The 13,794-nt window shown below is 40.4% G+C and overlaps 1 protein-coding gene across 4 annotated transcripts in view; it reads right to left on the bottom strand.

Moving 5' to 3' along the window:
• The window catches only part of LOC150080448 (kielin/chordin-like protein), a 1,054,752-nt gene that overhangs the window by 512,031 nt on the left and 528,927 nt on the right, over positions 1-13,794 (bottom strand). For all 4 annotated transcript variants that reach the window (XR_016547392.1, XM_090381408.1, XM_090381409.1 and 1 more), the window contains one exon: positions 11,505-11,601. Coding sequence is in view for 3 of the 4 variants with exons in the window: in XM_090381408.1 (XP_090237534.1) it covers positions 11,505-11,601 (97 nt within the window). In the remaining variant the exon portion in view is untranslated. The remainder of the gene's footprint in view (positions 1-11,504; positions 11,602-13,794) is intronic.

Genomic DNA, 13,794 nt, shown 5'->3' with positions numbered 1-13,794 from the left:
TGGACGCTTGAAGTGGTGGAATCCATGTTTAGTCTCTAGAGCTAAGTTACGGTCAACCCTTCCCTATCTCTTCCATCATGCAGTATGATCGATGACTTTTGAGGTTATGATGAACGTCGTGGCGAGATCCAATATTCCTTACATTTCGAGGGTACAGCTCTAAAATGGTTTTCGTAGGCCGGCCGCTAGTTAGTACACCGGACCGGACCTATTGGTAACTCTCTAGGAGGCTTCCAGATCAGCTAGTGTATAATCTTGCTACCTCTACTCTGCCAGATAGTGACTAGAGGGAGTCCGAGTAGTGTGTATGCTGGGAGCATTGTCGAGGCCACGTTATGTAAAGGATCTGGGTATATTCTTACCACATGTATGCCATATCCAAAAATTTCATTACTTCATACAGCATGTCCCACCCACTTTTTCTTACTATTGAATACACCAGGAATTGTCAAACTAATAGAGCAAGCTTATCTGCGAAAAGATCTATACCTCCCAAGGACTTCCTAATTCATTTCACAAATATACGTGGTCTCAATTCTAATCTCAACGATGTCCATTTCCACTTGCAGTCTACCAAACCTCATGTACTTTTTCTGACAGAATCTCAGTTATCGGATGATTCAACTACTGTTCATCTCAGATGCCCAAATTATTCGCTGTATGATTCCTTTCGCCTCAAAGGTGGTACTTGTGCATATGTCCATTCTGATATTCCCTGTCAGAGACTTGGCAATTTGGAATCTCCTCTCTTTGATCTTCTCTGGCTTAAAATCTCTCTACCTCATTGTGTCAAATTCATCTATTGTCTCTACCGTTCTCCCAACTCGACTAATCACTTGGAGCTCTTTGACTTCCTCTCGTTGCAACTTGACTTTCTCCAGTCCAACTCTCCTAACAGTGAGGTAATTTGATAATTTTAATGTTCACAACTCAAGCTGGCTTCCGTTTTCTAGTCACACTGACCCAGCAGGTCGAGATGCTGAGGCTTTTGCAATTACTAATGACCTAGCACAGATTGTTCATTTACCTACAAGAATACCAGACAATCCTAATCATACAGCCAATACGCTTGATCTTTTTCTCACAAACAACCCTTCTAAGTACACGGTCGAAGTGAGAGCTCCTTTAGGCACTTCAGATCACAACTTGGTGATTGTCTCTTTTCCAATGGAACCTTTATCTCATGGCTATTCCCAACCTAGTGTTGTTTGGCATTACAAGAATGCAAAATGGGATGACCTGCGAGACTTCTTTTCTTCTTTTCCTTGGTCGGATTACTGTTTCAAAAGTTCTGATGTCAACGTTTGCTCAGATCATGTCAGTGAAATTATTCTTGCAGGAATGGAATCCTTTATCCCACACTCCACTTTAAAATCTCGTCCTTTATCTAAACCTTGGTTTTCCAATAAATGTGCTAAGGCTGTCCAAGAGAAGAATGTTGCATATCGTAATTGGCTTGTTTCTAATGTGTGAGTAACCAGCCCCCTTTTGGGGGCTGGTTACTCACACACTAGCAGGGCTTTTGTGGATTTATTGGATGATTGTTTTCTACATCAGCATGTTTGGGAGGCAACTAGAGGGAGTAATACTCTTGATTTTATTATCAGCAGTGATTCTTCATGCATTAAGAATCTGCAGATAAATGAACCACTAGGTGGCAGTGATCACAGTGTGCTGAAGTGGGATTTACTCAAAGAGGTAACTACCATTAGGGGTAAAGGGAAGGGTTATTGCTTCCGTAAAGGCGACTACGATGGACTGAGACAGTATTTAAATTCTATACAGTGGGACTAACTGATGATCTTACCAACAGCAAATTCAAAATGGGAAGCATTCAAAGAACTTATCTTGGAAGCTACTAGGCTTTACATACCAACTAAGAAATATTGTTCAAGGTTTAGGCCAAAATGGATGTCAGATGAACTAATGAGGCATATGGCAGAGAAGAAAAATGCATGGGATACTTACAAATTAACACATGACACAAAGGCCTATGATAGATACAAGTTGATATGCAACCAAGTTACAAAGGAGGTTAGGCAGGCAAAGGCAGATTACGAGAAATCCTTGGCAAGGGATGCAAAGAAAAACAGCAAAGAGTTCTTTACTTATGTAAACTCTACAAGGAAGGGGATGAATCAGATTGGTCCAGTTGATATTGATGGGTCAACTGTTGATGATCCTGCTCAGGTAGCTAACAAACTAAATGAATATTTTGCATCGACATTCACACATGAGGAGTTATTCAGCAAGGGGAATGCCAGAGGTGTATTCAACTCTAGCAGTAAGCTACAGAATCTTGAAATAACTGAAGTAAAGTGGAGGAGAAACTGTTGAAGATAAACACAAGAAAGGCACCCGGGGTGGATGGGATCTATCCAGTTATATTAAAGGAGGCAGCAAAGGAAGTAAGCAAACCCTTAGCCATAATTATGAGAGCTTCATTGGACTCAGGGGAGGTACCCATAGACTGGAAATGTGCAAATGTGACCCCAATTCACAAAGGAGGATCAAAGGCTGACACAAGTAATTATAGACCTGTGAGCTTAACTTCTGTTCCAGGAAAATTAATGGAGGTACTGGTTAAAGAAGCACTGCAGGATCATTTATACAAGACTTCAGTTATAGCTCAGACACAGCATGGTTTTGTTAAGGGGAAGTCTTGCCTGACCAACTTGATTGGATACTATGATGCAGTCACAAAAGAACTGGATGCAGGGAATAACTTTGATATTATATACTTGGATCTTAGAAAGGCTTTTGATACTGTTGCACATGGAAGACTGCTACACAAATTGGAGCAGTGTGACATTGGAGGCAAATTGCTGCTATGGATAAAGGGGTGGTTGAGGGGGAGAAGACAGAGAGTGGTAATCAATGGACACTGCTCATCGTGGACTAATGTTATTAGTGGAGTTCCTAAGGGCTCAGTGTTGGGTCCATTATTGTTTTCTGTATTTATAAATGATATTGATGATGGTATATCAAGCTTAATGTCCAAGTTTGCAGATGATACAAAGGTTGGCAGGGTTGTCAAGGACACTACTGACACTATGCTGCTGCAACAGAATCTGGAAAGGTTGAGCAGATGGGCTGAGAGGTGGCAAATGAAGTTTAACATTGACAAATGTAAAGTACTACACATGGGAAACAGCAACCCCAGAGCAACGTATCAACTCTGTGGTACTACACTGACAGTGGTAGAGAATGAAAGGGACTTGGAGGTGGTTGTGCAGGCAGATATGAAGTTCTCTGAGCAGTGCAGACAGGCTGCAAGAGTAGCTCATGGAGTATTGTCAATGATATACAGGAATTTTTCCAGCAGGGATAAGGAGGTGATTATTCCATTGTATAAGGCAATGGTCAGGCCACCCATAGACTACTGTATACAGGTCTGGAGGCCTCATTTCAAGAAGGATGTAGAGCTGCTGGAACGAGTACAGAGAAAGGCAACAAGATTAGTGAATGGAACAAAGGGGTGCTCTTACGAAGAAAGGCTTAAGTTTTGCAAATTACAGTGTCTGGAGACTAGGCACCAGCGAGGTGATCTGATAGAGGTGTATAAAGCCTTGAATGGTTTAAGCATGCTCAATGCTGATGGGATTCTTCCTCTAGCTCAGAAAAATCACCTGAGAGGGCATAAATTCAAATTGAGGAAAGACAGATGTAGGATAGACGTGCGGAAATTTGCCTTTAGCCAGCGGGTGGTTGGTTGGTGGAACAGACTTCCATCCCTTGTGGTGGAGGTTGATAGCCTAAATAAGTTTAAGGCTCAGCTGGACAGGTATTTTGAACGAACAGAGGGGTGAAGTGGAAGTGGGTTTTTTTTTTTTTTTTTTTTTTGGCTGATGCTGCATAAGCTTGCTTTCTTGCATCAAATTACTCTACTAATGCTAATGCTAATGCTAATTCTTCAGTTTCATTTTCTGCCTACACCAACGCTCGCAACAATTGTAAAGCAGTTATTAATCAGTCCAAACTAGAGTTTGAACAGGCTAAGAGTAGAAAACTTGCTCCTTGCCCTAATGGTAGCCGAGCATTCTGGTCTCTTGCCAAAGCTATTGGCCGCAACTTTTGCTCATCTCTGCTCCCACCTCTGTCCAAACCAGATGGTTCTGTTGTCACTTCAGCCAAGGATAAAGCTGACCTGCTAGCATCCCATTTTTCTTCCAGCTCATGTATTAATGATCTTGGTAAAACACCTCCCACCATTCCCAACACACTCCATTCAATGCCTCCTGTGGTCTTCCGTCAAAAGGATATCAGAAGGATTTTGACGAATCTCGATGCTAAGAAAGCTCCAGGTCCTGATGGTATTTCTCCACTTGTTCTCAAAACCTGTGCTCCTGAACTTACTCCTATTCTTTGCCGCCTTTTTTCACTTTCTTATTCTAAAGGTGTTTTTCCTTCTGCTTGGAAATTTGCTCATATCCAGCCTGTTCCTAAAAAGTGTGACAAATCCCTCCCATCCAATTATCGTCCCATTGCAATTACTTCTACTCTTTCCAAAGTAATGGAGAAATCAATTAACCGCCAACTCTTAAACTACCTAGAAACCTTCCGTCTGATCAAAGATCACCAGTATGGATTCCGTCAGTGTCGATCCACTGGTGATATTCTGGCTTATGTTACCCATTTATGGACTAATTCAATGGAAAGGTTCGGTGAAATACAAGTAGTTGCTCTCGACATCTCATAGGCTTTTGATCGTGTTTGGCATAAAGGTCTTCTAAACAAGCTTCCATCTTATGGTTTGCCAACCGTTTTTAGTAATTGGTTATCCAGTTTTCTCCTCTCTGATCGCTCACTGAGGGTGATGGTAGATGGCTCTCTGTCTTCTAACTTCTCCACTAATGCCGGTGTCCCCCAAGGTTCAGTTCTTTCCCCCACTCTTTTCCTCTTGTATATCAATGACTTTCTTCCATTGACTGGAAATCCTATCCATAGTTTTGCAGATGACAGCACATTGCATTCAACTTTGGCGTCTCCGTAGCCAGGTGGGAAGGAGCAGCAGTGCGTAGCACGCGCTTCTTGATTAGACCGGGGTTCGAGCCCGTCACCACCAAATATGGAAAATGCGGAAAGGTCAGAGAATGACCACCGCATATCCCGGAGCAATATGGCCTTAGTTGCTAATGCTCCTAAAAACCAAATAACAACAACAGCATTCAACTTTCCATTTTGAGAAACCTTGTCCTGCTCAATCAGCTTGAACTTCTCGAAAATCTGCTACCAATTCCTTAAATGCCGATCTTCAGGTAATTCTCCAGTGGGGCAAAGACAACTTAGTTGATTTCAACCCTTCTAAAACTTAGTCTTGTCTTATATCTCGAAAAAAGGATTCTTCTGCTCCTATGCTTATCTTTAGTGACACTCCAATTTCTAGGCAAAAGGATATATCTCTTTTGGGGATTACCCTGACTTCTAATCTCTCTTGGCACAAGCACATTACAAATATTGCTTCCTCTGCATCTAAAAAACTTGGTTTTCTCTTTTGCTCTCGGCGTTACTTTTCTTCCAAACAGCTGCTTACTCTGTTTGATTTGATTTGGTAGTTGTTGGCGCATCGGCTTCTGTGGCCATATTGCACCTCCAAAGGTTTTTGCAGTACAGTGATCCAAGCCCGAGGCGGGAATCGAACCCGCGACCTTTGGGTTGCCGGGCAGGTACTTTACCCACTCGGCTAGCCCGGTCGGCCCTTACTCTGTATAAATCGCAAATCCGCCCTGCCATGGAATATTGTTCCCACATCTGGGGTGGTGCCCCCAAAACCTCTCTCAGGCTTCTTGATTCCATTCAGAAGAGGGCAGTTAGGTTAATTAATGATTCATCTCTAACAGAGTCTCTCCACTCGCTGTCTCATAGGCGCACTGTTTCTGCTGCATGCCTCTTCTACAGATACTTCCATGGGCACTGTTCTTCTGAATTAGCTTCTATAATTCCCGCTCTCTCTTTCAAAACATTCCGAACACGTGCTGCCACCAGCCAACATCCATTTACTGTCCAACTTCAAACCCACAGAACCAACTTTTCATCTTCCTCATTTATTCATTCAACTGCCGTTTTCTGGAACAACCTTCCTTCCTACGTATTTCCTGAAAATTACAATCTACAGAAGTTCAAGTCCAATGTCAACAAATATCTTCTTTCATCTTCTCAACCTCCAACCCAAGCACGGTACTAAGTACTATAGGTTCTAATACCTCTCGTGTTTGGGGTTCACATAAAAAAAAAAAAAAAAATATATATATATAGCCTAACATGTACAATGACTTATACAGCTTTCATAGTTTGATGATTTTGCCATAGACTTAACTATGCCCACTTCACTCACTGCACCATCTTGCATAGCACCATCTCACTTTAGCAACAGTAGAATCATATGATGCAAGAAAACAAGCTTATACAGCATCAACCAAGAAAAAAAAAAAATCTCCCCATTTCACCCATCTATTTTCTCCAAAAGTTTGTCTAGTTATGCGTTGATTTTATTTAAGCTGTCAACTTCCACAATGACAGATGGAAATTTGTTCCAGCAATCAACCACCCACTGGCTAAAGGTAAATTTCAACACATCTATTTTACAACTGTCTTTCTTCAATTTGAATTTATGTCCCCTCAAGCAACTAATCTGGGCAAGAGGAAGAATCCCATCAGAATTCAGCTTGCTCAAACTATTCAAGGCCTTACACACCTCAATCAGATCACCTTCCACGTGCCTAGACTCCAGAAGCTGCAATTTGCAGAACTTAAGCCTTTCTTGGTAAGAGCAACCCTTTGTGCCACTCATCAATCTCATTGTCCTTCTCTGTACTTGTTCCAGCAGCTCTATATCATTCCTAAAATGAGGCCTCCAGACCCATATGCAGTACTTGCTTTATACAAGGGGATAATCAGGGAACAAGTGCAGCCTGACCGCATGTTATGGGCTTTTAAGAGAGCAGAGAGTTTGAGAACAGGATAGATGCACACAGAGGACTTAAATTGGGGGACCCATCATGTTCTCAACTGCTCACATCAAAGCCAGGGCTTGTAACTGATCATCAGGCAACACAGTGGCAATCCCTGAGGTAGAATGTGCTGTTCCCAAAGGAACTAGTTATTGTCGGTGATTCTACTGTCAGGGAAATGGAGAATATATTATGCAAAAAAGGATAGGTGGAACAGAACCAGGGTATGGCTGCCAGGGAAGAAAGTTGATGACGTTGTAGAACAGATATCATCTTTTAAGAGCACAAAAGGTGATATTGTTGTACACATTGGCACTAATGACATGTCGTGAAAAAAAGTCGTGAGTTAGGTTTAAATTTGAAAGTGTCTGCAATTCTGCCCAGACATGATAGGTGGGAGTATATAATGAGAGCCTTGTCAATCATTTTGGCCTTGAGAGATTGTTCAAGGCTCATGGAGTAGGATTTTTCTCAGCATAGTCAGTGCTTATTAACAGGAGAGACTACTTCTACAGGGATGGGATACTTTTAAAAAGAAAGGGTGCAAGTATATTTGCCGAGGCTATTGAGGCAGTGTTAGGTAGGTGAGAAAACTGGTAGCTTGGGGGGGGATATATGGACTGATAGATGAACAGTAGGCACTAGCAGAGCTGAAAGTGATTCTTGCACTGTTTCTACTGGAATGAGCAGCAGCCTAGAAAAACAAGTTTCTGGGGATTTCAGGGACTGCTGGAAGTCATTGCACAACAAGCAAACAGATGGGCTGTGTTAGGGTAGCTAATAATAAAAACAGTTGTATATATGCTTGTGTGTATATCAATGCTAGGTGTTTAGTAAATAAATTTGATGAAAACATCAAAGGCAGATATTGTTGGAATATCAGAGATATGATGTCACACAGATATAAGGAATGCAGAATTGGAATTTGGGGAGTACAGTGTGTACAGGAAGGACAGACATGATAGGAAGGGAAAAGGGGTTATGCTGTAAGTTAAGAAACATGTAAAATCTACTACTACATCCAGATAACATGGATGGACAGTGCAATGTTAAGTCAGTTTGGTGTAACATAAGCACTGGTAAAGCAAAATTGAGAGGAGGAGGAGGAGCATGTTATAGGCCTAATGACTCTGATGAGTCAGTATAATGAACAACTATACATGATGAGCACAATGAACAACTATACAGAGAAATAGAGTGGGCCAGCAAATCATACTGTCTTATAATAGGGGATTTTAACTTTACAGATAATGACTGGAACTTCAGGGTTGGTCACTTGCACAGTAGCAAGGCTTTTATGGATTTATTGGGTGATTACTTTTCTACAGCAGTTTGTTTGAGAGGCAACCAGCGGGAGTAATACTCTTGATCTGATTATCAGTAGTGATTCTTGATGCATTGAGAATCTGCAGATAAAGGAACCCTAGGTGGCAGCGATCACAGTGCTCTGATATGGGATTTACTCAAAGAAGTAACTACTGTCAAGTGTAAAGAGAAGGGTTTTTGCTTTTGTAAAGGACAACTGTGATGGCGACGTCACTTCACTTTGCCCGGCTTCCAGATCTTGTATTTGAAAAACGCCTTGTTCTCACTGTCAAGATGACAACCGGAATGGTCTCGGAGCCAAGCATCTGGGAACTGTGTGGCTGGAGGATCCCTCTACCCGAACTGAGGTCAGCTCCCATGCTCACAGCTCACTACAACAGACTAGCACTCAGTGACCGCTTTCTCCCCAGGGAGATGCTCCCCACAATCCTTTCAATTGACGGCGAACTCTGTAGGTTTGTGAAGGATCGGAGGTACCGAAAACAGATCCTTAAGAGCCTGACCTTGGCCAGGCAAAGGGCACATTGATAAGGGCAGCATAATAATGCCCAATATATTGTAAATAATGTTCAAAGCACGATGTCTTTATGAATATGTTGTAAATAAAGTCAAGAATATCTTTATGAATATAAATATCAATATAACATAATGTAAATCTGAATATCTTTATTATTTCATTGTAAATATTGTGAAAAGCATAATATCCTGTAAATAATCTGACACTGATTCTATTTTATTGTTGGCTCTGGGGGGATGAGCCCGAACTTCGATGTGGGCCCCGTCTCCCCAAGGCTATTATTGTCCACCATCCAATGTAAAACCCTTGGCATTGCTGCTGTGAAGGGTCTATTGTATATACCATGTTTGTATACAATAAAGATTATATATATATAAAGGTGACTACGGTGGTCTAACACAGTTTTTAAATTCTATACAGTGGGATCAACTGATGATGTTACCAACAGCTAAAGGCAAATTTCCGCACATCTATCCTACATCTGTCTTTCCTCAATTTGAATTTATGCCCTCTCAGGTGATTATTCTGAACAAGAGGAAGAATCCCATCAGCATTGAGCATGCTCAAACCATTCAAGGCTTTGTACACCTCTATCAGATCACTTCGCTGGTGCCTAGTCTCCAGACACTGTAATCTGCAAAACCTAAGCCTTTTTTCATAAGAGCAGCCCTTTGTTCCATTCATTAATCATGTTGCCCTTCTCTGTACTCGTTCCAGCAGCTCTACATCCTTCTTAAAATGAGGCCTCCAGGCCTGTATACAGTACTCTAGGTGTGGCCTGACCATTGCCTTATACAAGGGCTCTAAAAGTGAAGTTGGAAATTATCGACCTGTCAGTCTGACTTCAGTAGTAGGGAAAATCATGGAGGCAATGACCAAGGGTGGAATTCAGGATCATTTGGATTGAATTGAAATTCTTAAGGATACTCAGCATGGTTTTGTAAAGGGAAAATCATGTTTAACAAATCTGGTTCGCTATTTCGAAATAGTCACTTACGAGCTGGATTTAGGGAATAATTTCGACATTGTTTATTTAGATTTCAGCAAAGCTTTTGACTCAGTCCCACATGAGCGGTTGCTTTATAAGCTGGAACAGGTTGGAATCACTGTGAAAATCCTTAGATGGATAGAAGGATGGCTTCAGGGCAGGAGGCAGAGGGTTGTGATAAATGGCTATTCCTCAGATTGGGTTGATGTAAGAAGTGGGGTTCCCCAAGGATCAGTTTTAGGACCACTGTTGTTTTTAATTTTCATAAACGACATTGATGATGGGATAGAGGGCGTGATGTCTAAATTTGCAGATGATGTTAAAATTGGTAGAGTAGTTAATGATCACTGTCAAGCTGAGCTTCTTCAGAGAGACCTAGATAGACTTCAAGAATGGTCAGAAAAATGGCAGCTGTGCTTTAATCTAACAAAGTGTAAGGTATTACACCTGAGAAACAGTAATCCCAAAAAAACATATTCACTTGGTGGAGTCAACTAAACCCAGTACTGGAGAAAAGGGACTTGGGTGTTACGATACGGTCAGACATGAAATTCTCTGAGCATTGTAAACAGGTTGCAAGGAAGGCCCATGGTGTCCTATCGATGATTTATCGAACTTTTGCAAGTAGAGATAGGGACGTGATAATCCCATTATATAAGGCTTATGTTAGACCACACTTGGAATACTGTGTTCAAGTATGGAGACCGCACCTAAAGAAAGACATCGAGCTTCTTGAAAGGGTGCAAAGAAGGGTAACTCGCCTGGTGAGATCGGCAAAAGGGCATCCTTATGAAGAAAGACTTCGAATATGTGGGTTGCAGAGTTTGGAAACTAGACACCTTAGAGGAGATTTGATTGAGGTGTTTAAGGCTCTGAGAGGCATCAGTAAAATGAATGAGGACAAAATTTTCAAGATTATAAATGATGCTAGAACTAGGGGACATTAATTCAAGTTACGGGGGGAAATGTTTAGATTGGACTGCAGGAAGCTTTATTTTAGCCAGCGAGTTATAAATTACTGGAATAAGTTGCCTTCATGGGGGGTAGAGGCCGACAGTTTGGGGAAATTCAAAGATCATCTGGATAGTACTTTCGGGTAAGGGAAGCGCATAGGATGATAGGTTTAATTTCCTTTTTATTTATTTTTTATTTTATTTTTTTTATTTATTAATTATTATTATTTAGTTATTTATTTTATTTATTTATTTTTTGTTTTTATCATTGTTTTGTTCGGATTTTTTTTTTTTTTTTTTTTTGGCTGGTGCAGCATAAGCCATAGGCTTTCTTGCACCATGCGGCCGTTACTAATACTAATACTAATACTATGCACATAATTATAACTTCAAATTGAGGAAAGCTGATTGCAGAATAGATGTGTGGAATTCTTTAGCCAGTGGATTGCTGATGCTGGAACAAACTTCCTTCTGTTTTTGTGGAAGTAGAGAGCTTAAATAAATCCAAGGAAGAACTAGATAAACTACTGAAGGGAATGGATAGGTGAAATGTGAAGTTTTTTTTTTTTTTGATTGATTGATGCTAGATAAGCTTGCCTCCTTGCATCATTTTCCAGGCTAATGCTATATTTAATAATAACTGTAAAATTTTATGTAGCGAGCTAATTTCTTTGATTGAATTATCACATTTTTTCCCCTTAAACTCATCTTGAACCTTCATGATTTTAAACATTTTGAAATGTATAAACAATGCAATATAAAATTTTTACCTGTTGGGCACACAGGACAGCATTCTCCTGGTACTGAAATTGGATGAGAACAAAATGGAGCTGGACACCTAATAGTGTGGCATCTCATATTGCCATCCTGAAGAGTTTAGAAAATATGACAATTTATTAGAGATTGCAAAAAGTAATAGCATCTAATTGGAACTTATATTGTCAAAAATGCAAATTTTTGAAAATATAAGTCTGGATCAACATTAGACCACATTAAAACACAACCCAATACAGTACAACAAATACTATAAGTTACAGAGACACTACTAAAAGACATGACTTTAAATTATGGAATAACAGTAAATGGAAATTATGATACTGAAATCAATAGAGATCAATGTACAGGCTATCATTTTAATTTCAAAATAGGACATTGACACCCTCATTTTATTTTTAAAAAAATTTTGCAAGAGAAGTGCAGTGAGTTCATACCTGACAAATAAATAAAATTAGTGATAAAACGTTTTCTGATAATAAATATACATGTCGGTATTCCTACAAAAAAGCACTACAACAACACTATCAAACTTTTCTTCCAAATTAATAATAATAAGTTAAATGTATTATTTAGAAGGAACATGGAACTTTTGAAATGAGTGCAGAGAACAGCAAAAAAGTTAATCTGGGGAACGAAAGGATATTCACACCAAACACGACTTCAGTTTTTTAAATTTCGGCATCTGGAAATTAGAAACTTGCAAGAATACCTGAATGAAGTTTTTACGGTTTCATTAGATTTAATGAGACACGTGGCAGAATAGAAAAATGCATGGGATACATATAAAGTATCATGTGACACAAGCTTATGGTAGATATAAGCTAGTCTGTAATCAAGTCACAAAGGAGGTTAGGTAAGCAAAGGCTTACCTAACTTCCTTTGTGAAATCTTTGGCAAGGGAGGCAAAGAAAAGCAGCAAAGACTTCTTAACTTATGTAAAGAAGTCTTTACTTCTTTACTTAAGAGTTTGACAGTTGATGATCCAGCTCAAGTAGCTAACAAACCTAATGAGTATTTTGCATCTGCATTCACACCTGAGGAGTTATTTAGGGAGGGGAATGCCAACAGTTTATCAAACTCTGACAGGAAGCTAAAGTATTTTGTAATAACTGACAGCAAAGTGGAGGAGAAATTGTTGAAGTTAAACATAAGACAGGCACCTGGGGTAGATAGGGTCTATCTAGTTATATTAGAGGCAGCAAAAGAAGTAAGCTAACCCTTAGCCATAATTATGAAATCATCCTTGGATTCACGGAAGGTTCCCACTGACTGGAGATGTGCAAATGCAGGTCTTTAAATGAAATCTCTAAGGGTTACACGAGCAATTACAGACCTCTGAGTTTAGCTTTTGTTCTAGGAAAAATTATGGAGTCACTGGTTAAAGAAGCATTGCAGGATCATCTAGACAGACTGCAGTTATAGTTCAGACACAGCATTGGTTTGTTAAGGAGAAGTCTTGTCTGACCAATTTGATTGGATACTATGATGTAGTCACAAAGGAACTGGATGCAAAAAATTGATTTTTTTTTTTGATTTGGTAGTTGTTGGCGCATCGGCTTCTGTGGCCATATTGCACCTCCCAAGGTTTTTGCAGTACTTTGATCCAAGCCCGAGGCGGGAATCGAACCCGCAACCTTTGGGTTGCCGGGCAGGTACTTTACCCACTCGGCTAGCCCGGTAGGCTGGATGCAAAAAAACAATTTTGATATCATATACTTGGATTTCAGGAAAGCTTTTGATACTGTTGTACATGAATGACTGCTGTACAAATTGGAGCAGTATGGCATTAAAGGCAAGTTGCTGCTGTGGATAAAGTGATGGTTGAGTGGGAGAAGACAGAGAATGGTAATCAATGGACTGCTCTTTGTGGACTAACATTATTAGTGGAGCCCCCCCCCCAGGGGTTGGTGCTGGGCCCATTGTTATTTTTTACATTTATCAATGATAGTGATGAAGGTATATTGTGCTTAATGTCCAAGTTTGCAGATGATATGAAAGTTAGCAGGGTTGTTAATGACAGTACTGACAACCCACATGCTACTGCAATAGAATCTAGAAAAGTTGGGTTTGATGGGCTGAGAGGTGGCAACTGAAGTTTAGCATTGACAAATGCAAAGTACTGCATATGGGTAGCAGTTACCCCAGAGTAACATACTAACTGTGTGGTACTACAATCAGGGTAGTGGACAATGAAAAGGACCTCAGGGTAACTGTGCAGTCAGATACGAAGTTTTCTGAGCAGTGCAGACAGGCAGCTGGATTAGCTCATGGGCCCTTGTCAAT

The sequence above is a fragment of the Mastigoproctus giganteus genome, chromosome 9 (genome assembly GCF_048544385.1).
Source record: "Mastigoproctus giganteus isolate SK-2022 chromosome 9, ASM4854438v1, whole genome shotgun sequence".
NCBI lineage: Eukaryota > Metazoa > Arthropoda > Arachnida > Uropygi > Thelyphonidae > Mastigoproctus > Mastigoproctus giganteus.
This window is presented reverse-complemented; position numbering and strand designations above follow the sequence as displayed.